We start from the raw sequence: 26,289 nt of genomic DNA, 5'->3' as shown, positions 1-26,289 counted from the left end.
GGTGTATCTTTTAAAATGTAAATTTGCCGGCGGGGTTGACTGCCCTTTAAAAATGGCGGCAACCCCTGCGCACAGGCGGCTGATACCATTGCTGGTGTCATGACTGCCCCAGCTATTTAAATGACCTGCCGCATGACCCACGTGTGCATGCTGACATTTTTTTCACCCACCACTAGGAACAGCGGTGGGCTATTAAAATCCAACCCCCTATTTGTGAACTCCCCTAAAAGTGGAAACACCTCTATCTCTACCCTATCAAACCCCTTCATAAATTTAAAAACCTCTGTTAGGTCACCCCTCATCCTTCTCTGCTCTGTGAAAGAGCCTCAGTCCATTCAGTCTTTCACTAACACAAAAATTTCAAATAATATTTAGTTATTACACTTACTATCAGATGTGAAATTCAAATGTTCAAGTTGTCATGCACGGAAGGAGCCATGATGAAATAAACATAGAATGGAACAATTATGAATTTAAAAAGTCAACTTATTTTTTATTTAGAAATACAGCACTGAAACAGGCCCTTCGGCCCACCGAGTCTGTGCCGCCCAAGAACCACCCATTTATACTAACCCTACAGTAATCCCATATTCCCTACTAACACTAGGGGCAATTTACAATGGCCAATTTACCTATCACCTGCAAGTCTTTGGTGGTGGGAGGAAACCGGAGTACCCGGCGAAAACCCACACGGTCACAGGAAGAACTTGCAAACTCCGCACAGGCAGTACGCAGAATTGAAGCCGGGTCCCTGGAGCTGTGAGGCTGCGGTGCTAACCACTGCGCCACTGTGCCGCCAAACTGCCAACCAAAATCACAAGAACGTGGACACTTGTACACAGGAAAAATGGCATAGCAACCATGTGGCCCTTCCTGTACTGAAAATCCACAAACTCGTCTGCAAAGATGGAGCTCATTAACCTCGTCTGAAATAGCTCTGGGGAGAACCCTTTTGAAATTGAAAGGAGCTGTTGCATGTTAATGACGCTGAACAACATGAATGGACTAACAGAGGATTCTGGAGACAGTCAGGCTCATAGCCAAACCAAGATAAATAAGGTGTGAAGCAGCAACATCATAACAACGATTCCCATTCAAATATCAAATAATGGCCCATTGTGTGGTAACAACAGGGGAAAGGACCATGCATCTCCTAACAGAAACTCCAATGTGAGAGATTTTTACCTTAAAAAAGTAGTTCAGGAGAGAGAGAAGAGTGATCAAGCCAACATCACAGAAAGTCTGTGAGAAGGATTCAGCAAGCAAGAGAAGAACCCTGCTGACCAAGAACAGCCACCGAGCAGAGACATCACAATGTGACTTTGAGCCTAACCATCTGTGAAGGTAACAAACTACACGTCACCAGATTTGGGCTGTATTACAACCACTGGAGCTCTACAGTACCTTCGCAAGTTCAAGACCGCAAATAATCAGGCCTGCAACTTAAAAAAAAAAGCACATTTCCTCCAAAGAAGACGCAATAATCTTCTGTAAACCATGAACACTTGCCTCACTTGGGACTTTAAACTACCTCTCACCCTTTTCTATCAATCTATTCTTGTGTATGTATGTGTGGGTGAATGTGTGTGGGAATGAGGTTGCAATCATTTCGAGATTTGTTTAAAACTAAATAGTTTTTTTTTAACCGAAAAGAAAACATGTAATTTGTCTGTTTATTTGACCCTAAAGACACTCAAGGTCTAAAGCATAATATTTACACGCACAATTGCAGTCAGTTGGGAGGTGAATGATGGGAGCCATCCACACCTCTTACCACCTGTCCATAACAAAGTTAATTCCTGCAAAGAATGTGATTTTTAAAATGAACATTAATGACATCTATTCTTTTTTCAAGAGATACATAGCTGAAAATCCGTGATTCCTCTCTGCTGCCATAACTGTGGTACAGTGAGAAATGTGCCCCACTGTGACTTGGAAGCATGACCCTGATGATTTTCCTGGAGTTCAGACCATTTATCTATCCCCAGTGAATGAATGCTCATGGCAGTGTGCAGTATATGTTAAAGGTTGGGGTGGGTTGTAGCCAGTCACTGTCAGGGACAGCTATTATTTCTGGCCCAGCATCTGCATAAAGTAGAAATTTGCCCTTTTTGTAAGAGCAGGAGTCTGGGTGGCTACGACATGGCCACCACTGGTGGGGTGAAGTTAGGAAGGGATGCACAAGGAGCCAGAGGTCTCGGGAGATGGTAGGGCAGGAAGCGGTTACAGAATTAGGGAGCGATAAGGTCATGATAGGAGTTAAACACAAGGATGAAAATTTAAAATTCTAGTGTTGTGTTGTGCTGAGGTATTACCTTTACAAAGACATATTCTCATTATCAGGAAGGGAGAATAACACCAACAACATAAGAAAATGTCCCAAGTTGCTTCACAGGAGCATTATAAAACAAAACATGACACCAAGTAACATCAGTAGATATTAGGGCAAATGACCAAAAGCTTGGTCAAAGTTAGGTATTAAGGAGTGTTATTATTAAGGTGGAGAGGTTTAGGGAGGAAATTACAGAGCTTAGGGCCTAGGCAGCTGAAAGCACGACCACCAATGGTGGAGCAATAAAAATCGGGGATGCTCAAGAGTCCAGAATTAGAGGAATGCAGCTATCTTGGAGGGTTATGAGGCTGGAGGAGATTACAGAGATAGGGAGAGATCACACCATGGAGGGATTTGAAAACAAGGAGGAGAATTTTAAAATCAAGCTGCACTTAGTTGTACTTAATTGACGTGATCACAAGCACAATAACCTCATGGTGTCAAGTGTTTTCCAAAAAAAAAATTTTTTTTTAGCCTCTGTTCTGAAGTTGCTGCCTCTTTTTGGGGTTTGACCCTGGTGTATATCCTACATGTTCTGTTGATCAGTGAGTGTCACCGAACAAACTGACTAGGGAATCATTGAGCCCAATCCCTGTCATCATCCATAGTTGGCACAATGTGCTTTCCCAAAGTGGTCAGTGGATAGGACAGGAATGGGGTGGACACAAACCAAGGTCTCTGGTTGACTTTCCTCCCCTCAGCCCAGATGCACTGAACCCAGTTGTAGTTCCCCCACCTGACTAGGAATGAAACCTCCAGCACTGATAAGGGATCAAACTTCTGACCTTGACTGTATGGCTCAGTTCAAATAACCACTGAACTACAAGCTTACTAAAGCTTCTTTATGGAGATTGTGCTCTTTTAATGGAGATATAAAAAGCATCAAGTTTGATCTTTCATTCTATTTGAATTTACATTGCGCTTATTTGAAAAAAAAATCTTTATGCAGCCTCTTCAGCCCTTTGATCCACAGCATGACTGATGTTGTGAAAGTCTGAGGAGAGAGCCATTTTCCACATTTCCATTCAGCACAGCATAAGAAGTTAGTTCTTTTTTAAAATAAAATTCAGCTGAAACTCAGACTGAAGGTGATAAATAAATTATAAAATGGGTAAAGGCCTCATCATCGAGCTGTGTTAGCGATCGATTGCGAATTAATGAGAGGTTCTGGCATTTATTGTCTGAGTCAGCATCCAGCCAGTCATACCCTCCTGGGATGTTCCCTGCTGCAGATGAGACCAGGATTGATTGGGTGTGTATTTCTTTATAAGATTGTTTAATCGATTTCTTACTCTAAGTTTTGAAGAGCTGAGATAAATAATTTTCACGCCATTGTTTGTCAAATTATAGCTGAGTTGCACTTGGCTTTGGCTGCTATCAAATTTGAAAAACTGCAAGAAATGTTTTTGGATGTTATGTATCTGTCATGTATTGTGCCTTGTTAAAAAGGGGTCTAGGGTTCCCTCTCAGCTTCACCTGGTCTTACCATAATAGGGTTTAATTTTTAAAACACCATGTTTTTAGCTCCCCTTTGGTGAGTCCTTGTTCACCGCTTTCCAATTATAAGGAAAAGAAACCAGCACAAACAGGTTTCCTTAGGTTTAACGAAGAAAGGTTGAAATTTATTAAACTTAAACTCTAATTTGGTTGACGCCCACAGATAGACAATGAGCCTATGCTAGCATGCATACGTGATACACACAGGCAGATAGAGACAGAACAGAGCAGAAGAAATAAAGTGGAAAGGTTTGAGGCAATCTCCAAAGTGGGTTTTTGTTATGGACCGTCAAGCTCACTGTCAAGTCCTTGATTGTAGGTAGATTTTGCTTTTCATTGGGGCCCAGTATTCTTCTTAAACCTTGTTTGCTGTAGGAGACTTTTCTCTCTTGGAGTTCATGTGTCTTCAGTGGATTTGGAGTTTTTAAAATTTATTTTAGAGATACAGCACTGAAACATGCCCATTCGGCTCACTGAGTCTGTCCCGACCATCAACCACCCATTTATACTAATCCTACATTAATGCCATATTCCCTACCACATCCCTACAATTCTCCTACCACCTACCTACACTAGGGGCAATTTACAATGGCCAATTTACCTATCAACCTGCAAGTCTTTGGCTGTGGGAGGAAACCAGAGTACCCGGCGGAAACTCACGCAGTCGCAGGAAGAAGTCGCAAACTCCACACAGGCAGTACCCAGAATCGAACCCGGGCCGCTGGAGCTGTGAGGCTGTGGTGCTAACGACTGCGCCACTGTTCCGTGAGAAAGAGATGGGGAGCAGACAGGAGAGGCTGTGGTGAGCCAGCTAGGACAGATCTTTTCAGTCCAGGAGTAAACAGACACTCTGGATTCAAACTCTGTGGGCTAGTTCAAAAGACCCTGGACCAGCCTGTTAGTCATGTGACCAGCTGGTTTAACCAGTTTGTGGATTGTATCACCTTAGCAGTCTCTGGAATGCTCCCCTTACACACAATACCTGATGATCAAAGTCCACTTTAGAATAAATGGATAAGGGAAGTAACTTACCTGGTGACCGGAGCAGTGGCAGGTGGACCTGGGAGGAGGCTGATCCAGAACAGAACCTGTAAAAGGAGAGAACGGGGCTTGAGGCCCTTACTTACCAGGAGACCGGAGCGATGACAGGCAGACCTGGGAGGAGGTTGATCCAGAGCGGGACCTGAAAAAGAAAGAGCTGGGCTTGAGGCCCTCATTTACCTGGTGACCGCACCGGCGGCAGGCGGACCTGGGTGGAGGCTGATCCGGAGTGGCGACATGCTTTGTCTGTGTCAGTGTGCGATGAGATTCAAAAGAGGAAAAGCAAACTTACAGTGACATCACGGGAAATCTGCAAGGTGATTGGTTGGATGAGTAACAGCTTTTAGTGCATTTAAATAGCTGTAAAAAATCAGGGGAAAGTTTTTTTTAAAAAAACCCTCAAAACCTACTGTATAAGTGATAAGGTGAGTACTACTAAAGTGTATTTTTTTAATTTAGTATAATTTATTAAGGACCTTAGATTGTAGTGCGTAGTGTTTGGAGTAGAACAAGGCATCTACTGTAATTAGTATTTTTTGCAGGGAGTAACTAAGTAATCTAAAGTTAAGTCATGGCAGGAGAGCTCACACCCATGGTAAGTTCCTCCTGCATTATATGCGAAATCAGGGATGCTTCCAGTGTCTGTGACGACCATAAGTTCAGGAAGTGTATCCATCTGCAGCTACTGGCTACCTGCATTATGGAGCTGGAGTTGTGGGTGGATTCACTGTGGAGCATCTGTGATGCTGAGGATGTCGTGGATAGCACTGCACAGGCAGAAAAAGGATGGGTGACTACCAGGCGGAGTAGTAGGCACAGGCAGGTAGTCCAGGAATCCCCTGTGGCCATCTCCCTCTCAAACAGATGTATCACTTTGAATACTATTGTGGAGGATGACCTCCCAGGGGAAAGCAGCAACAGCCAAGTTCGTGGCACCATGGAGGGCTCTGCTGCACAGCGGGGGTGGGGGTGGGGGGGAAGACTGGGAGAGCTATAGTGATAGGAGATTCAATTGCAAGGGGAACAGGCAGATGTTTCTGCCGCAAACGAGACTCCAGGATGGTATGTTGCCTCCCTGGTGCTAGGGTCAAGGATGTCTCAGAGCGGCTGCAGGACATTCTGAAGGGGGAGGGTGAATAGCCAGTAGACATGGTACATATCGGTACCAACGACATAGGTAGAGAAAGGGATGAGATCCTGCAAGATGAATTTAAGGAATTTATGGATACGATATAGTTGCGATTACAGAGACATGGCTGCAGGGTGACCAAGGATGGGAACTGAAAATTCAGGGATAGTCAATATTTAGGAAGGACAGGCAAAAAGGGAAAGGAGGTGGACTAGCATTGTTAGTAAAAGAGGAGATCAATTCAATAGTGAGGAAGGATATTAGCTCAGAGAATCCTGATGTAGAATCTGTATGGGTGGAGCTAAGAAACACCAGAAAACGTTGGTGGGAGATTGTATATAGACCCCCAAACAGCAGTGGTGATGTAGAGGGTGGCATTAAACAGGAAATTAGAGACGCATGCAATACGGGTACAACTGTAATTAAGGGTGACGTTAATCTTTTTACAGATTGGGCAAACCAAATTAGCAATAATACTGTAGAGGAGGAATTCCTGGAGTGCGTACGTGATGGTTTTTTGGACCAATACGTTGAGGAACCAACTAGAGAACAGGCCATCCTGGACTGGGTATTGTGTAATGAGAAAGGATTAGCTAACAATCTTGTTATGTGGAGTCCCTTGGGGAAGAGCGACCATAACATGATAAAATTCTTCATTAAGATGGAGAGTGAGAGGGTTGATTCCAAGACTAGGGTCCTGACTCTAAATAAAGGAAACTATGAAGGTATGAGGCACGAGTTGGCTATGATAGATTGGGGAACGTTACTCAAAAGGTTGACAGTGGATAGGCAATGGTTAGCATTTAACGAGTGCATGGATGAATTACAACAATTATTCATTCCTGTCTGGCGCAAAAATAAAATAGGAAGGGTGGCTCAACCGTGGGTTACAAAAGAAATTAGGGATAGTATTAGATCCAAAGAGGAGAAATATAAAGTGGCCAGAACAGGCAGAGGAAAAACCTGAGGATTAGGAGCAGTTTAGAATTCAGCAAAGGAGAACAAAGGGTTTGATTAAGAAGGAAAAAATAGAGTATGAGAGTAAGCTTGCAGAGAACATAAAAATTGACTGTAAAAGCTTCTATAGATATGTGAAGAGAAAAAGATTAGTGGACAAGTGTGGGTCCCTTACAGTCAGAAACGGGGAAATTTATAATGGGGAACAAAGAAATGGCAGACCAATTAAATATACTTTGGTTCTGTCTTCACAAAGGAGGACACAAATTACCTCACAGAAATGTTGGGGAACATAGGGTCTAGTGAGAAGGAGGAACTATATGAAATCAGTATTAGTAGGGAAATGGTGTTAGGAAAATTGATGGGATTGAAAGCCAATAAATCCCCAGGGTCTGATAATCTACATCCCAGAGTACTTAAGGAAGTGGCCCTAGAAATAGTAGATGCATTGCTGGTCATTTTTCAAAATTCTATAGACTCTGGAACAGTTCCAATGGATTGGAGGGTAACTAATGTAACCCCCAACTATTTAAAAAAGGAGGTAGAGAGAAAACAGGGAATTATAGACTGGTTAGCCTGACATCAGTAGTTGGGAAAATGCTAGAGTCCATTATAAAAGATGTAATAGCAGAGCACTTGGAAAACAGTGACAGGATTGGACAAAGTCAACATGGATTTACAAAAGGGAAATCATGCTTGACAAATCTACTGGAATGTTTTGAGGATGTAACTAGTAGAATAGATAAAGGAGAGCCAGTGGATGTGGTCTATTTGGACTTTCAGAAGGCTTTAGATAAGGTCCCACATAAGAGATTAGCGTGCAGAATTAAAGCACATGGGATTGGGGGTAAGGTACTGACATGGATAGAGAACTGGTTGGCAGACAGGAAACAAAGAGTAGGAATAAACGAGTCTTTTTCCAAGGGGCAGGCAATGACTAGTGGAGTACTGCAAGCATCAGTGCTAGGACCCCAGCTATTCACAATATATATTAATGATATAGATGAGGGAATTAAATGTAATATATCCAAGTTTGCAGACAACACAAAGCTGGGTGGGAGTGTGAGCTGTGAAGAGCATGCAGAGAAACTCCAGTGTGATTTGGACAGGTTGAGTGAGTGGGTAAATACATGGCAGATACAGTATAATGTGGATAAATGTGAGGTTATCCACTTTGGTGGCAAAAAAAGAAAGGCAGATTATTATCTGAACGGCAAAAGATTGGGAAAGGGAGAGGTGCAGTGAGACCTGGGTGTCCTTGTGCACCAGTCACTGAAAGTAAGCATGCAGGTGCATCAGGCAGTTAAGAAGGCAAATGGTATGTTGGCCTTCATAGCGAGAGGATTCAAGTACAGGAGCAAGAATGTCTTGCTGCAATTATACAAGGCCTTGGTGAGACCACATCTGGAGTATTGTGTACAGTTTTGGTCTCTTTATCTGAGGAAGGATGTTCTTGCTATGGAGGGAGTGCAGTGAAGGTTCACCAGACTGATTCCTGGGATGGCAGGACTGATGTATGAAGAGAGATTGGGTTGATTAGGCTTGTATTCACTAGAGTTTAGAAGAATGAGAGGGGATCTCATAGATACCTACAAAATTCTAACAGGACTAGACAGACTAGATGCAGGAAGGATGTTCCCGATGATAGGGGAGTCCAGGACCAGGGGTCACAGTCCAAGAATAAGGGGTAAGCCATTTAGGACTGAGATGAGGAGGGATTTCTGAGAGAGTGGTGAACCTGTGGAATTCTCTACCACAGAAAGCAGTTGAGGCCAAATCACGAAATATATTCAAGAAAGAGTTAGATATAGTTCTTAGGGCTAAAGGGATCAAGGGATAGGGGGAGAAAGCAGGAACAGGGTACTGAGTTTGGATGATCAGCCATGATCATGTTTAATGGCGGTGCAGGCTCGAAGGGCTGAATGGCCTACTCCTGCTCCTATTTTCTATGTTTCTATGTAACCTCTCTTGTCCCTATTGATATGTAAATATCCTCCATCCAAGTCTCGCAGCCCTTGTAACAGGCCTTCTCTTCTTCCCAGCTACAATTTGAAATTTAATGTCCATATGGTGAAATTAATATGCCTCATTCTTGGCAGGTGGGGGTCCAGCATGGCAACTGGGAAGGACAGTTTGCTTTTTGGCCTTTGCTGAATCAGTTCATTTGAACCAGGATAGTGGCAGTGGTGCTACAATCAGCCTCTCTGCTCTGGGTAATGGTTGAGGGAAACAGTATCAGGTGGGAGGGGTGGGGGGGGGGGGGTTGCTTTTCTGATCACTATCCAGTGACCTCTGCTGCAAAGTACAGGAGTGTGGACATCGGGTGAGCACAGGATGCCTACCTGCCCACGATTACATCATCTGCAGAAATGGGGTCAGCTTCTACATATAGCTTGATGCCATGGAGCTCTACCTGTCAACAACCTCTCTGAACCCCTCCGCTGCCTTTGTCATGTCAGTCTCCTTGTCCAATATTCAGTCGAGAATGAGCCACAATTTTCTCCTGTTACCATCGTCTTCTGTCCCTACCACAAACACGCTGCTCTTGCCACCAATTCCAACACCGTCCAAGGTCACTGTCTCTCGTTGATTCAGATTGTTTGCAACCTTGGCATCCTAGTTGCCTCAGACTGAGCTTCTGACTCCATATCCTCTCCAGTACAAAGTCCACCTTCATAACATCACCTGCATCCAACCTTCTTACTTCAGCCCATCTGTTGATGCAACCCTCATCCATGCCTTTGGCACCTCCACGCTCACTAGTCCAGTGCTGCCCCTGGGTGACCTCCCATTCACCACCCTCTGTAAATCTCAGCTCATCCAAAACTCTACTATACATATCACATCCTGCACAGAGTCCCACTCACCTGTCACCCTTGTCTTTGCTGACCTGCATTTGCTCCTGGTTCCCTCAGCAGCTCCAATTTAAACTTCTCATCCCCATGTCTATCCCCATCTCTCTAACTTTTACTAACCATAAAAAACTGACCTCAAACTTTCCACTCTTCTCACTTCAACCTCTTGTACCTTTCATCCCTTTGCTCCACCATTGACAGCCATGCCTTCAGCTGCCAAGGCCCAATGCTCTGGAAATCCTTCCTTATACACCTCCCTTAAAACCCATTTTTGATGAAGCTTTTGGTCACTCATCCTAATATCTCTTGCTTTTGCTCAACATCCTTTTGTATTGGTTATGCCTCTTTAAAACACCGGAGGATGCTATTCTCCATTAAAGGTGTTGTATAAATGGGTGCTGTGTTGATATTCCCATCCCTAGCACAGATTTGCTAAGGCTAAATGTAACAGTTAAGTTCAGCTAACTAAGCACACTTTTAATTTATTGTATTCACCACTACATTTTCTACACTTCAATCTAAGTAGATAACCAATGGAAATGTGCCCTGCCATCTTATTCTTTGGAATAACCTGTGTGAGTTAGCTCTTTCAGTGTGGAGCATCACTCAACAAGGGATAAGGGGACAAATCAGAAATCAGATGCAGAGGTCAGTGCTCTCAATTTGTAAATTTTCTAATTTTCCAGTTATTAAAATTAATCAATAGAAAATTGGGAAGGTCATGAACTGGGTGCTATGGCTTCATACTCGAATGTCCTGTAGAATGAGGCACTGTGTTGAAACTACTAGGGCTGGAATTTTACATTGTGCGGGAGGCTGTCCTTCTTCTTGCCTCTGGTGGGTGGGTGTAGTCCCAGCAATGGCCAACGCTTCCGGTGGTGAGCCTGCCTCTGCCAGGCCTGGGGAGCCAGGCTGGGATTTTTCACTCCTCAGGCCTTTAATTGGTCTTGCCTGTGACTTCCACCTCCTTGAGGCAGGAGGTCCCACCTCATGGAGCTGCGGCCAATCAGTGGGCCGGCAGCACTTATTCCCAGCAGCACCACCGGGAGCGTTGGCCACTGCTGGGACTACACCCACCCATCGGAGGCAAGAAGAAGAACAGCCCCGGAACTCAGGTAAATTTTTGGGGTCTCGTCCAGGACAATCGGCTGGGCCCCAGAGAGGCGAGGGGGGTTCGTGGTGGGGGAGCAGTGTTGTGTGTTGGGGGTAGTTGGGGCTTCAGGAGCGGCCCTCCATGGGGCACAGGGTGCCTGATCAGGAGGGCTACCCTCCCTCCAGCCTGCAAGAAGGCCTTCTGGTTTTACCATGCGGAGTTCTTGGGACCTTTGCCGTCTGCTCACCAAAGGTAAAATACACGCGGCGGCTGGAAGGAGGCCCTTAAAGTGGCAGTTAATTGGCCACTTTGGGCCTTGATTGGCCTGGGGCGGCTGGGCCGTTTCTCGCCACCGCTGCCCCATGTAAAATTGCAGCAGGGGCTGGAGGGGATCGGGAATGGCACCCTTCAGCCTCCCACTCAAATTTATCCCTCCCCATCTCCCCTGCCAACAGCCCACATGTTTGGGGACCATAAATTTCCGACCTAGAATTTACCCCAGTAAAAATCTGGTCTCCATGTTACAAAAAAAGCTATAGAGGCACTGGAGCGAGTCCAGTAAAGATTTACAAGGATGATACAAAGAACCAGAAGGTTATAATTATTACGAAAGATTTGTCAGACTGGGGCTCCATTCTCTAGACTGATAGTCCTGATAGAGGTCTTTAAGATTATGAAGGGCTTCAATAGGGTAGGCGTAAAGATGATGTTTCCACTTATAGGGGAGTCCAAAACTGGGAGTCACTAATAAATCCAATAAGGAAATGAGGAGAAACTTCTTTACTGAGAGAATGGTGATAATATGGAACTGGCTACCACTGGTGATAGTTGAATTAAACAGTATTGTTCCTTAAAGAAGAAGCTGGATAAAACATGAGGAAGCAAGGAATATAAGGTTATGCTGATAGGGTTAGGTGATGAGGAGTGGGAAAAGTCTTGCGAAGAGCGTAAACACTGTGGGGCCTGTACCTGTGCTGTAAATTCTATGTCATGATTTTTGCTTTTTATTTTAGTTCCAGGTCCCCCAGGTGGAGTGAAAGCAGCAGCAGCCTCTGCCACGAGTGTGGTCGTCTCATGGCTTCCCCCACTGAAGATGAATGGCATCATTTGGAAGTACACCATATTTTGCTCTCACCCGTATCCAACAGTAAGGAATAGTTAACTGAACTCAAGATACTGACCCATGTAATGAAGCCGAATTGGCTAGTTCTATTATTTTAGAGGTGTGGTTGGTGGGTGGTTGGGCGAGTGAAGGGTGCTCGGCTCTCAACCCCCTGCAAAAGCCATCTGAGGCCAGTCAGCACTAAAATCATTCTGGAGTGGCTCTTCATCCAAGCTCTCCTCACCCTGTGGATTGTTACCATAAGACTCATATATTCCGATGCTCTATCTTTCATCCCATTCTCCACCCTTCGTAAACTTCAGCTCATCTGAAACTTTGCTGCTTGTATCCTAACTCACCCACGTCTTATCTGACTTCCATTGAGTCCCAGTATAAGCTCTCCATGGCCTTGCCCCTCCCTGTCTCTATAACCTCCTCCAACCCTCTGAGATTACTGCATTCCTCTAACTCTGACATGTTTTACACGTTCAATTTCCTTTGCCCCACCACTGGCAGCTGTGCCTTCAGTGGCCTAGGCCTTAACCTCTGGAATTCCCTCCCTTAACTTCCCTGCCTCTCTACCTCTCTCTCCTCCTTTATAACTCTTCTTCAGCCTTACCTCTTTGACCAAGGCCTGGTCACTTGTCCTAATGTCTCCTTATGTAGCTTGGTGTCACATGTTGTCTGGTAACACTCCTGAGATGATTAAAGGTAGAAAATGCAGGTAGTTTTTGTTAATTTGTAAGCTCTTTGCTCAATGCTTTCTAGCAGCGACATGGCTGAGATTGGAAACTCAATATGTGAGGTAAATTATTCATTGCATGCGTGCATAGCATGACACATGGACTATTTTAAATTTTACTCATTTGGCTTTTTTATAAAGAATACAACGAGAAGGGTATTGGTTGGGCATGGGGAATAGTTTGTAGAGAGTTAAGCAGGAACAGGAATTCATGGTTACACTTCAGAAAGGAGACTGATCACTTCAGAATCAGAGGCCGATGATGTTTTACTGCTAAGCCAGTTTTGAATTTGAAACTTGGGAATTTGCAGGAGAGAGTTGAGAGTTGGATATTAGCCATTTTGAAATAAAAACAAGAAATGCTGGAACCACTCAGCAGGTCTGGCAGCATCTGTGGAAAGAGAAGCAGAGTTAACGTTACGGGTCAGTGACCCTTCTTCGGAACGGCCAGGTTGAGATGGAGTTGACCCGTGATTGGTATTCTAAACATGTCGTATGTCATATACTAACAACATGGCAGCTACCGATGAACTCAAATGTGGTTTCATGAATCACAATCAGATGTTCCCTGATCTGAATTTTTACTGTGATTGCCAGCTGGTTTGCATTCATCCAGCCCTGATTGCATGTATTAAGCAAGGAAAGTAAGTAAGTAGATTCATCGACAACAAATCTCATTTGCACATGGACTTCAGAATTGCTCAATTTGAATGCTCAAAGTGAATTAAACTCATTAATTGCTTGGAACATGTGCAGGGGAAGTCAGTGTTTTGCATTTTCAATGTTAGTTTTTCTTCCTGCACAGCATCCTGCCTCTCCTCCCCACCACCGCATCCCCCACCCCCCAAAAGAGCAGCAAATTTGCCCTAAAGGCGATCGTTTTAACACATTTGATGCCTCCATATTGCAGAAGGCGATTCTTAATTGACTTTGAACCATTACATCTGCAGCACAGGTCGAGGAGCTTGGAGATGCAAACCTTTTACTGTGCCATCCCCTGATGGGAGGTTATTACTGTAGCATGACAGTGTTATGTAGGCAGTTCTACTATAACTGCGGACAAAGGAATTTATAATAGGAAAATATTGACACAAACGTGTGACAAAAACATAGCCACAGGAAGTATGGTTCTGTAGACAGCAAGATTTTTAATATGATTATAATGAAGAATCAGTGAATAGTAGCAAATTAGGCCATTTCTGCTACCATAACTTTTTTTTATTCTTTCATGGGATTTGGGCATCGCTGGCTAGGCCAGCATTTATTGCCCATCCCTAATTTCCCTTGAGAAGGTGATGGTGAGCCAGATGGGCAATAAATGCTGGCCTAGCCAGCGATGCCCAAATCCCATGAAAGAATAAAAAAACGAATGGAAGCAGAAATGGTCTAACTTGCTACTGTGCTAAACCATGCTAATGTGTAATATCATTATAGATTGTGTTGGTTGGTTTATCACTAACAAGGCAGATAGACTCAGGATTCTAGTCTGATGAATGGAGGGAGAAGTTATTCGAACATGGAATGCTTTACCCTAAGTTGCTATTAAGACAGAGACAGCAACATCAGTATAACCGGAGAAGGATTTGGGAAGTGAGAATTTAAAATAATAAAGGGAGAAGACAGGAAAATGGGATTAGCTCCAGCACAGATGCGATAGGCTAAACAACTGCCTTCTGTGCTGTTATTCTGTTCAGAACCTTTCGATTAAATTTCTACCTTTTGATTTACTATTGTCCTACCATTATAGTCCTATTATCTAACCATTATCAATACTTATTCTTACAGGGAGAACAATATAGTTCCCTCTTGCACGACGATGCTATCTGTCACCATAACATTTGGTTTACAATAGCCCATCAATACTGTTAAATCATGTTGTGCCAAAATATTTGTCAATTCTCTTGCCTGCCCCTTCCAGACGAAGTGACAAAGTAAGCAGGTGACTGACATACTGTGAAAAAAACGCCTGGCTTTCTGCTATTTGAACAGCAGAGGGTGCTGGATCCTCTCTAAACAGAGCTGTGACCACTGCTCCATTCAAATCCTCAACTCTCAGGTTTTTTGCCCATCTCCAACTTTCCAGTTTTATTCCAGAATATTAAATCCAGACAGGGAGCAAAGGGTGGGAGAGGGGGATCCTCTCCAGATGAAATTTGAGAAGAAATTCAGCTTTACAAAAGAATACCTTTCAGCAGTCAGTCTGTCCAACCAACAAATCCCAGTCTGCTTCAGAGGAGCAGGATTGAAAATTGATAGGTAGAAAAACCAGCATGTTAAGCCAGCATTGCTGCTGCATGTGAAAGATTCCCTGAGGGAACAAATAGCTGCATCTTAAAACTGAAAGAAAAGACAACACATCCCAGCCAGCAATGTTCAAAAAGTTAAATAAAGGTTTCTGCACTGTGTTCTGAAACCCTGCTGGCCCAATGGTTAGTCATGGATTTTTTTTTTTAATTTCCAAAATATACTTTATTCATAAAAATCTGTAAAAATTACATTGCCAAACAGTTTCAAACAGCACCAAAAAATACAAACATTGCAAGGGAGATCAGTTTCCTTCAATACAATCATGAGTTGCCTCACAACCCTTCCATTTCATTTGTCATGCCATTAACATTTTTACATTTTACAGCAAATGAAAATTTTCCCGATACAGTTCGAGGGGTTTCCCATGGATCCAGCCCCTCAGTTCAGCTTGGTGGGGAGACCTTACACTGTGGTCTTTCCCCATTGAGCCTTTGCTGCGGCTGCCCCAAGCTTTAGTGCGTCCCTCAGCACGTAGTCCTGGACCTTGGAATGTGCCAGTCTGCAACATTCGGTCGTGGACAACTCTTTGCGCTGGAAGTCCAGCAAGTTTCAGGCTGAGCAAAGGGCGTCTTTCACCGAATTCATAGTCCTCCAGCAGCAGTTGATGTTTATCTTGGTGTGCGTCCCTGGGAATAGCCCGTAGAGCACAGACTCCTGTGTTACAGAGCTGCTTGGGATGAACCTCGAAAAAAACCACTGCATCTCTTTCCACACCTGCTTTGCAAAGACACATTCCAGGAGGAGGTGGGCAACCGTCTCTTCCCCACCACAGCCACCACGGGGGCATTGCGCAGAGGGGGCGAGACTTCGGGCGTGCAGGAAGGAACTGACGGAGAGGGCCCTTCTCACCACCAGCCAAGCTACATCTTGGTGCTTGTTTGAAAGTTCTGGTGATGAGGCATTCCGCCAAATGACTTTGGCGGTCTGCTCGGGGAACCATCCGACAGGATCCCCCGTCTCCTTTTCCCGTAGGGCCTTGAGGACATTCCGTGCAGCCCACTGCCTGATGGATCGGTGGTCAAAGGTGTTTTCCCGCAGAAACTGCTCCACGAAGGATAGGTGGTACGGCACGGTCTAACTGCATGGAGCGTTCCGCAGCAATGTGACCAGGCCCATCCTTCACAACACCGGGGACAGATAGAACCTCAGCACGTAGTGACACTTGGAGTTTGCGTACTGGAGATCTACACACAGCTTGATGCAGCCGCACATGAAGGTAGTGATCAGGATGAGGGTGACGTTGGGTACATTTTTTCCGCCCTTATCCAGAGGTTTGAACATCGTGTCCCTCTGGACCCGGTCCATTTTAGGTCCCCAGCTGAAGCGGAAAATGGCTCGGGTGACCGCCACAGCGCAGGAGTGGGGTATGGGCCAGACCTGCGCCACGTACAGCAACAACGTGAGCGCCTCGCACCTGATGACCAGGTTCTTTCCCACAATGGAGAGAGATCGCTGCCCCCACATGCTCAACTTCTGTTGTACCTTAGCTACTCGCTCCTCCCAGGTTTTGGTGCACGCCCCGGCCCTTCCGAACCATATCCCCAGCACCTTCAGGTAGTCTGACCTGACGGTGAAGGGGACAAAGGATCAGTCAGCCCAGTTCCCAAAGAACATAGCCTCGCTCTTGCCGTGGTTAACTTTGGCTCCCGAGGCCAGTTCGAACTGGTCGCAGATGCTCATCAGTCTGCGCACGGACAGCGGATCCGAGCAGAAGACGGCGACGTCATCCATGTACAGGGAGGTTTTCACCTGAGTGCCTCTGCTGCCTGGGATTGTCACCCCTCTTATGCTCGCATCCTTCCTAATGGACTCAGCAAAGGGTTCAATACAGCAAACAAACAAGACCTGGGAGAGAGGACAGCCCTGTCTGACTCCAGATTGGATCGGGAAACTTTGACTGAGACTGTGCTACTGATGTTTGTGTAGAGCAGTTTGATCCAATTGCTGATTCCCTCCCCAAACCCCATTTTGGAAAGCACATCCATCATGTAGGTGTGCGATATCCTGTCAAAAGCCTTCTCCTGGTCCAGGCTGATGGATACCACGTAAATGCATAAACCAAACATACCTTTGAGGCCCCTCTGTTAGCAGGTCCCCCCTGAACCTTGCCACCTCTTTCTCCTCCTTTAAGATGTTCCTTAAAACCTACCTCTTTGACCAAGCTACTAGTCAGCTGTCCTAAGAGCTCCTTATGTTGTTCAATGTCAAATAATGTCTGATAACATTTCTGTGAAGCCTTGGAGAGTTTTACTTAGTTGAAGCCTCCACATAAATGAAAGTTGTTGTATTCTAAATTGGTGATTATATATTCTTCATGTTACCAACACAGCTACAAAGTGTTTGCTGAGCTGACCTTTGTAATGCAAAACAATGCTGAGCTCTTAGTGAGCACAAAGGCCTGACTAATACATTGAGAACCCTCAGTTCTGTGTAGTAGATTGTCCCACATTCTGGGATGAATTAGTAAGCATATTGATTAATTATTTAACCAGTTTATTAACCCTTTGACCTCCTTTAGAGGTGCTTTTCTCCCATCAGAGGCCATTTATTCAGTGGTGTCTTGTCATCAGTGGAGGGCAATGTGAGCTATTTTATACTGACATAGAGTGTATAACTGTTGTACTCATGTAAAGAATACCCTTGACTTATTTTGAGTTTTATTCACAAGTTTACCAGACAAGTAAGGTAATACATTTTAACTCATCCGTCCACAGTCCCCACATCACAGAACCCAAGTAGCTTTTGAATGAATCATAGTTTTTTTGTGCCCACCAACCTATCTGAAAGTCTGCTGGTGTGTCAAATTCTCTGTCAGGTGAAATTCTTTTTGACATCAGTCCTGATTTCACCTTTCACCAATGTCCTCCTGTCATGACTTATGTTCTCTGTATTTATCATTTAATATCGTGTATCTATAAAGTCCCCTCGGGTTGTTTGGTCAGAATTAAGTGCTCTCTCCCAGTTATTTTATTCAGGCCATTGTGATCGCAAAGAGCTCAGCACTATTTTGCATTACAAAGATAGGCTGCTTGCAGTTGCATAGGTACCGAACCATGATGCAAATGAACTGAGTTTAAGCCATTCGGTTTTCTGCCCTCCTCTCCTAAAGTGCCTGGGTCCTCCGGGCAAACACTTCCACAGCACCAGTAGCTCATCTTGCACAGGCTGGTTTTCTTTGTTCCCTCTCTTGCACTTGGTTCCTGACACTAATTTTAACAGCCCTACCAACCACTGAGATTAGTCAGCTCGGCACAGAGCAGGGATCACCTCCGTGTTGGATATGATTTGATGCATCGCTGCCTTTACCCACTAGGCCACTGGGGAGCTTCCTCAATTCTGCTTTGTTTCCAGAGGGTGATCCCTCCTACATTATCATATATAATCACAGAATTTACAACACAAGCAGGCCATTAGGCCCATCTGGTCTGTGCAACTATTTATGTTCCACACCAGCCTCCTCCCACACTGCATCATCTTGCTCAATCAGCATAACCTTCTACTCTTTTCTCCCTCATGTGTTTATCTAGCTTCTCCTTAAATGCGTCTGTGTTTTATTTGTTCCTTGTCATTGACAGTTGTATTGATGTTGAGTTCATGGCCAGAGGATGTAGACTCGGGAATCAGGAATCATCAGCCTTTCCCATTCAACGGCAAAAAAAAGTTGATTTACATACAGTCCACACAGCAGGACCCTCCAGAATTCAATGCTCTTCACCTGCCACACAGATGAGGGATCTTATTGCTGTATAACATTATCTTTTAGATTGATTCACAAGTTAACGGTGAAAAGTCGAAGCTGTAATGGATCTTGGGATCTTAATAGAACACAATGGCAGCAGTAAGTGTCTGTTTTCCTTCCCAGATAATCAGCGAATTTGAAGCCTCACCAGACGCATTCTATTACCGCATCCCCAACCTCAGCCAGAACCGCCAGTATAGCATCTGGGTTGTTGCTATCACTGCAGCCGGGAGAGGGAACTCCAGTGAGATCATTACAGTGGAGCCGCTAGCCAAAGGTAATGTTCCAGTGTTGCACTGGTGATATATAAAATCCTTAAGTTGTCTGATCCAAACCCCATTGTATCACTGTCTGCTGTATGAGTCCATGATTTCTTACTTCTGTACATAGCAGGAAAGTGTGATATTACCCTACCCACTATTTTAATGCACGTGTCCTGAAGAAATTTACAGAATCACAGAATTGTTGCAGCACCAATGGAGGCCATTCGGCCGTCGTGTCTGAGCTGGCTCTCCGAAAGAGCAATTTACCTAGTGCCACTTCCCGGCCTTCTCCCCGTGGCCCTGCACATTCTTCCTTTTCAAATAACAATCCAATTCCCTGTTGAATGTCTCGATTGAACCTGCCTCCACCACAATCTCAGGAAGTGCATTCCAGATCCTAACCACTCGCTGCATGAAAATGTTTTTCTTCATGTCGCTATTGCTTCTTTTACTAATTACCTTAAATCTGTGCCCTCTTGTTCTCAATCCCTCCACCAATGGGAACAGTATTTCCCTATCCACCCTGTCCAGACCCTCATGATTTTGAATACCGCTATTGAATCTTCTCTTAACCTTTTCTTCTCCAAAGAAAACAGCCCTAACATCTCCAAGCTATGCATGTAACTGAAGTTCCTCAGCCCTGGAACCATTCCCGTGAATCTTTTCTGCACTCTCTCAAATGCCTTCAGACCTTTCCTAAGGTGTGGCACCCAGAAATAGACACAATACTCCAGTTGAGTCTGAACTGGTGTTCTATACAAGTTTAATATAACTTCCTTGTTACGTTTAGCATTACGTTGAGAAGTGAGTTATTCTCCTTAATGCCCTGGTGCATATTTCAAATTTATTTGCCACATTCATTAGTTTTGGATTTTAAGGTCCCATTTTGCATGAAACGCACCCTTTATTTCAGGCCACGGACTTAAGGGAAGAGTTTAGTCATTTAGATCCACTTTCGGCTCCATTGCAATAATTTACTTCAATCAATTGGATTGACAGTGATAAGATTTTGGCTGCCAGGTGGATGCATTTTGAGCCCAATTAATTAAGAAAATAAGAACATAAAAAATAGGAGCTGGAGTAGGCCATTTGGCCCTTCAAGCCTGCTTCGTCATTCAACAAGATCGTGACTGATCTTCTACCTTTGGTTCACCTCCCTGCACTGTCCCCAAGTCCCATAATTCCCTTATTACCCAAAAATCTATCGACCTTTGTCTTGAATATATTCAATGACTGAGCATCCACAGTTCTCTGGAGTAGAGAATTCCAAAGATTCACAATCCTTTGAGCGAAGAAATTTCTCCTCACCTCAGTCCTGAATGGTTGATCCCTTATCTTGAGACTGTGACTCCGTGTTCTAGATTCCCCAGACAGGGGAAATATTTTCTCAGCATCTACCCTATCAAGCCCCTTAAGAATTTTATATGTTTCAATTAGATCATCTCTCATTCTTCTAACCTCCAGGCAATATAGGCCTAGTCTACTTCTGCTGATGTTGTCTGTTCCTCCTCCATCAGCCTTCACTCTATGGTTAGATGAAAGACACAAAGTCCAGATTGTGATTTTAATCCTTGGTGTTGTGGTTGTTATCAGCACCGGCCCGGATCCTAACGTTCAGCGGCACCGTGACAACGCCGTGGATGCGGGATATCGTGCTGCCGTGCAAAGCAGTTGGAGACCCGACGCCCACAGTCAAATGGATGAAGAACAGGTAAACGGGGAAACTATGGGAAGCTACAACCTCTAAATTGGTAGCTTTAAACTGCACCAAATCAGGTCTGAAACAGCAGCAAAAGAAGCGCCTGGGTGGCACAGCATGTTTCTGCACCCTGACTGGTAAGATGATGAGAACTGGGTGAATGCACACCCTTACACAATGAGCCTCCCTAGACCAGTCTAGCTTATTGCCCTCCTGAGCCACTCAGATGAGTTCAGTGAAGCAGAGTACTGCTTCTCAACCTGGCTCAGGAGCCACCACATCAACATGGTACATATCCACCTCTGGGAAATCATGAGGATTACTTTTGGAACATGAGACCAACACTGCTTGAGTGGCTTCCTGTGCTAGCACACATTGAACCTCCTGATGTCCACAGGAAAATATCCTCCTCAAAGAACACCACCAGCTGACAGCTAACAAAGCACTCCCATTGATACAGGACCTCAAAAAACCCCATGCACTCGCCTGAAATCTTATAGCCCCGACTGGAACATACTCCACATGATACAAACCGACGATAGCCCCACCTCTCGATGGTGTTCCTCCTGGTTGACTGCTAATATCGCCAACCGCAGCCTGGAACTGACCCGAGTGGTGAAGCCCCAGGTTTCAACCTCCCAAGGAAAATCTGGACAACCCTCAACCAAAAGACCACTTGGTTCACAAATGGAACATGAGGACCAGCTCAAATTGTGACTGTGGCCATCCAAGCCAGAACATTGCCCACATATTGAACTATTGCCCTGAAAGATCCATTCCTGGTGGCATCACAACCATTCACACTGCATCAACAGAAGCCGTTGAGTCATAGAGTCATAAAGTCATAGTTATACAGCACAGAAACAGGCCCTTCGGCCCATTGTGTCTATGCCGGCCATCAAGCACCTAACTATTCTAGTCCCATTTTCTAGCACCTGGCACGTAGCCTTGTATGCTGTGGCGTTTCAAGTGCTCATCTAAATACTTCTTAAATGTTGTGAGGATTCCTGCCTCTACCACCACTTCAGGCAGTGCATTCCAGATTCCAACCACCCTCTGAGTGAAAAAATGTTTCCTCAAATCCCCTCTAAACCTCCTGCCCCTTACCTTAAATCTATGCTCGCTTGTTATTGACCCCTCCGCTAAGGGAAAAAATTTCTTCCTATCTAACCTATCAATGCCCCTCATAATTTTGTATACCTCAATCATGTCCCTCCTCAGCCTTCACTGCTCTAAGGAAACAACCCTAGCCTTTTCAGTCTCTCTTCATAGCTGAAGTGCTCCAGCCCAGGCAACATCCTGTTGAATCTCCTCTGCACCCTCTCCAGTGCAATCACATCCTGCCTGTAGTGTGGCGACCAGAAAGATACACAGTACTCTAGCTGCGGCCTAACTAGCGTTTTATACAGCTCCATCATAACCTCCCTGCTCTTATATTCTGTGCCTCGGCTAATAAAGGCAAGTATCCCATATGCCTTCCTAATCACCTTATCTACCTGGGCTGCTGCCTTCAGTGATCTATGGACAGGTACACCAAGGTCCCTCTGACCCGCTGTACTTCCTAGGATCCTACCATTCATTGTATATTCCCTTGCCTTGTTAGTCCTCCCAAAATGCATCACCTCACACTTCTCAGGATTAAATTCCATTTGCCACTGCTCCGCCCATCTTACCAGCCCATCTATATCATCCTGTAATCTAAGGCTTTCCTCCTCACTATTTACAACACCACCAATTTTTGTGTCATCTGCAAACTTACTGATCATACCTCCTATATTCATGTCTAAATCATTGGTGTACACTACAAACAGCAAGGGTCCCAGCACCAACCCCTGTGGTACACCACTGGTCACAGGCTTCCACTCGCATAAACAATGCTCGACCATCACCCTCTGCCTCCTGCCATGAAGCCAATTTTGAATCCAATGAGCCAAATTGTCCTGGATCCCATGGGCTCCTACCTTCTTAACCAATCTCCCATGCTGGACCTTATCGAAAGCCTTACTGAAGTCCATGTAGACTCCATCAACTGCTTTACCCTCATCTACACATCTAGTCACCGCCTCGAAAAATTCAATCAACTTAGTTAGACACAATCTCCCCCTGACAAAGCCATGCTAACTATCCCTGTTTAATCCCTGCCTTTCCAAGTGGAAATTAATCCTGTCCCTCAGAATTGTTTCCAATAGTTTCCCAACCACTGATGTTAGACTCACCGGCCTGTAATTACCTGGTTTATCCCTGCTACCCTTCTTGAATGATGGTACCACATTCATTGTCCTCCAATCCTCTGGTACCTCTCCTGTGGCCAGAGAAGATTTGACCTCTGACTGTTCACCCTCCCCGTTCAGAATGTCCTGCAGCCGCTCTGTGACATCCCTGACCCTAGCACCAGGGAGGCAACATACCATCCTGGAGTCATGTTTGCGGCCACAGGAATGCCTATCTGTACCCCTTACGATAGAAGCCCCTATCACTATAGCTCTTCCACTCCTTTTCCTCCCCTCCTGTGCAACTGAGCCACCTGTGGTGCCACAGACTTGGCTCTTGCTGCATTCCCCTGAGAAGCAATCTCCCCCAACAGTATCCAAAGTGGAAAATCTGTTAGAAATGGAGATGGACCCAGGGGATTCCTGCACTACCTACCTATTTCTTCTACTCTGTCTGGCGGTCACCCATTCCCTTTCTGCCGAAGCAGTCTTTACCTGAGGTGTGACCACCTCCCTGTACGTGCTGTCCATGATGATCCCAGCCTTGCGGATGCTCCACAGTGTCTCCAGCTGCCGCTCCAGATCTGAAACGCGGATTTCAAGTAGCTGCAGCTGGAGACACTTCCTGCACACATGTTCGCCCTGGTCACTGGAAGTGTCCCTGACTTCCCACATTGCACAAGAGGAACATACCACACTGCTGAGCTGCCCTGCCATGACACCCTTAATTTATCCCCTTAAATTATCCAAAAACTAGATCTTGATTCCCTCAAAAAAAACTACCTACTATATTAAAAAAAACTGTAGACCTCTCCCTTTACTTTTAGTTACTTACCCAGCTATTTAGTTATTCCCTAACAGCAGTTACCCACCAACCAATCACCTTGCAGCTTTCCTGCGATGTCACTGTTCACTTTGTTTTCAAACTCCAACGCGCCTGGACTGCTCTCCGCTCCGCTCCCGGAAGGTAAGTGACTGGGCCTCGATCCTCGGGCTCAGTTTATCGGCTCCTCTCTCGGCATTCTCCCCACAGGTCTGCTCCTCTTCGCTCTGCTCCCGGAAGGTAAATGACTGGGCCTCAGTCCTCGGGCTCAATTTATCGGCTCTGCTCTCAGCGTTCTCCCCACAGGTCCACTCCTCTCCACTCCGCAAATGGATTGTTAACCTCGACATCGAACTATAACTGTCTCCCAGCCATACAAATATATAATGAAGCCTTGGCGGGGGTGGGGGAGGGGGCACATATCAGTATCCCCATTAGTCTGCACATAGCTGAAGCTGATGATACTAAACGGATCTTGGTATACTGATTTAGGATTTTTTTTTTTCCAAAAGTATACTCTATTCATAAAAATCTGTAAAAAATACATGACAAAACAGTTCAAAACAGCACCAAATTGACATTCCAACAAGTGCAAAGGAAATCAGTTTTCTTCACTATAGGAGTGAGTTGCCTCACAACCCTTCCATTCCATTTTACATGCCATGTACATATTACAGCAAAACCATATTCGGTGTATACAGCCTGAGGGGTTTTCCATGCGTCCAGCCCCTCAGTTCACTATGGTAGGAGGACCTTACATAGTGGTCTTTCCCCATTGAGCCTTTGCGGCAGCTGCGTCCCTTAGCACATGGTCCTGGACCTTGGAATGTGCCAGTCTGCAACACTCGGTCATGGACAATTCTTTGCGCTGGAAGACTCTTTCCAAAACGTCCTGTAGACTAACTTCGATGAGCTGAACCAAATTTTGTCTCATGGTTTCTGTTCCATATGTTTGTCATTGTGCATGGTCAGGTTCACACTCTTTTTTAATCTCTGATTTAGCAATGGAACACCCACCCCTGTTATCATTGATGGGCGTAGGAGCATCTTTAACAATGGGAGCTTTGTCATCCGTACCGTAAAAGCAGAGGATTCTGGGTACTACAGTTGCGTGACAAGTAATAACTGGGGATCAGATGAAATTCTCCTCAACCTACAGGTGCAAGGTGAGGAGCCTTCATTAAAAGTGGTATCCATTTTATGTTTTGTTTTATCTTCACAAACATTTCTCTTTCTCTGCTGCAATTGTGGAATTTTGTTGGGAGACCTGTGTCAGCGACCATTGGTCCTGAGGGCTATATCCATGTGTGCTTCCTTGATTGTGAGCTACATCACTACATCACAGCTAGATCTGTTACTGTTCTCTCTGCACCTCCACACTGTTCCACTTTCCAGAAGGGGCTATTGGATAATGAGTAGGAACTGGAAACCGCAACTCATTTTTTTTCGCCTCGTAGCTCAAAGACACTGAGGGCAAATATAATGCAGCCCAGTCAAAGATCAAACCAGGGATCAAACCCAAGGCCTAAATGACCCAGTTCCACAATGCAGTGGGAATTTACTCACCATTTATGATGAAGCCTACTCATTCTTTAATGTAGAACAGAAGATACTTTCAGGCAAGTATTTGGGCACTTTGACAACCATTTAGTGGTATGTAGCTATAGATTCATCCAAACAGGTATTCCATTATTGCTTGTGATAAAACATTAATAAAATATATCGCCAATCCAAACTGAACGAACACAAGGACATTCAGTTGGATATTGTGCATTGTATCTCGACTGCTCTTGGGTGGTGGGAGCTGAGTTTACATGGAAACGAGGTGCTTCCAAATGGGGAAGAAATAAAGAAAAATAAAAGACTTGCATTTATATAGCTCCTTTCACTACCTCAGGATGTCCCAAAGTGCTTTACAGCCAATGAAGTACTTTTTGGAGTGTAGTCACTGTTGTAATGTAGGAAATGCAGCAAGCTCCCACAAACGTTAATGTGATAATCACCAGATAATCTGTTTTTGTGATGTTGATTGAGGAATAAATATTGACCAGGACACCGAGGATAACTTTGAAATAGCACCATGGGATCTTTTATGTCCACCTGAGAGGGCAGAGGGGAAATGAGAGTGATGATTTAAGAATTTGATAGGGTCAATAGAGAATCCAGAACAAGGGGGTATGACTTTAAAATTAAAGCGTGGCTGTTCAAGGGAGATGACAGGAAGCATTTCTTTACACAAGACGCAGTGGACATCTGTAACATTATCCCCCAAAAAGCTGTTGAGGCTGGGTCAACTGAAATTACCTTTTGGGGGTGCATTAGGCAAGGGTATTGAGGGTTATGGAACCAAGTCAGGTCGATGGAGTAAAGATATAGATCATTCATGAGTTAATTGAATGGTGGCACTGGCTTGAGGGGCTGAATGGCCTCCTTCTGATTTTATATTCCTGCAATGCTCTTAGAGGCAGATTCATTCTGGACTTCTCCCATGCACTTTTCT

General features: G+C 44.8%; 1 protein-coding gene across 5 annotated transcripts in view; it reads left to right on the top strand.

The window, feature by feature from the left end:
- LOC137374264 (cell adhesion molecule DSCAM) overlaps positions 1-26,289 on the top strand; it is a 555,631-nt gene that overhangs the window by 467,411 nt on the left and 61,931 nt on the right. For all 5 annotated transcript variants that reach the window (XM_068040060.1, XM_068040056.1, XM_068040059.1 and 2 more), the window contains exons 19-22: positions 11,918-12,051; positions 18,918-19,071; positions 20,651-20,768; positions 24,792-24,955. In XM_068040060.1, the coding sequence (XP_067896161.1) occupies positions 11,918-12,051; positions 18,918-19,071; positions 20,651-20,768; positions 24,792-24,955 (570 nt within the window). The remainder of the gene's footprint in view (positions 1-11,917; positions 12,052-18,917; positions 19,072-20,650; positions 20,769-24,791; positions 24,956-26,289) is intronic.

This window comes from Heterodontus francisci, chromosome 10 (assembly GCF_036365525.1).
Source record: "Heterodontus francisci isolate sHetFra1 chromosome 10, sHetFra1.hap1, whole genome shotgun sequence".
NCBI lineage: Eukaryota > Metazoa > Chordata > Chondrichthyes > Heterodontiformes > Heterodontidae > Heterodontus > Heterodontus francisci.
This window is presented reverse-complemented; position numbering and strand designations above follow the sequence as displayed.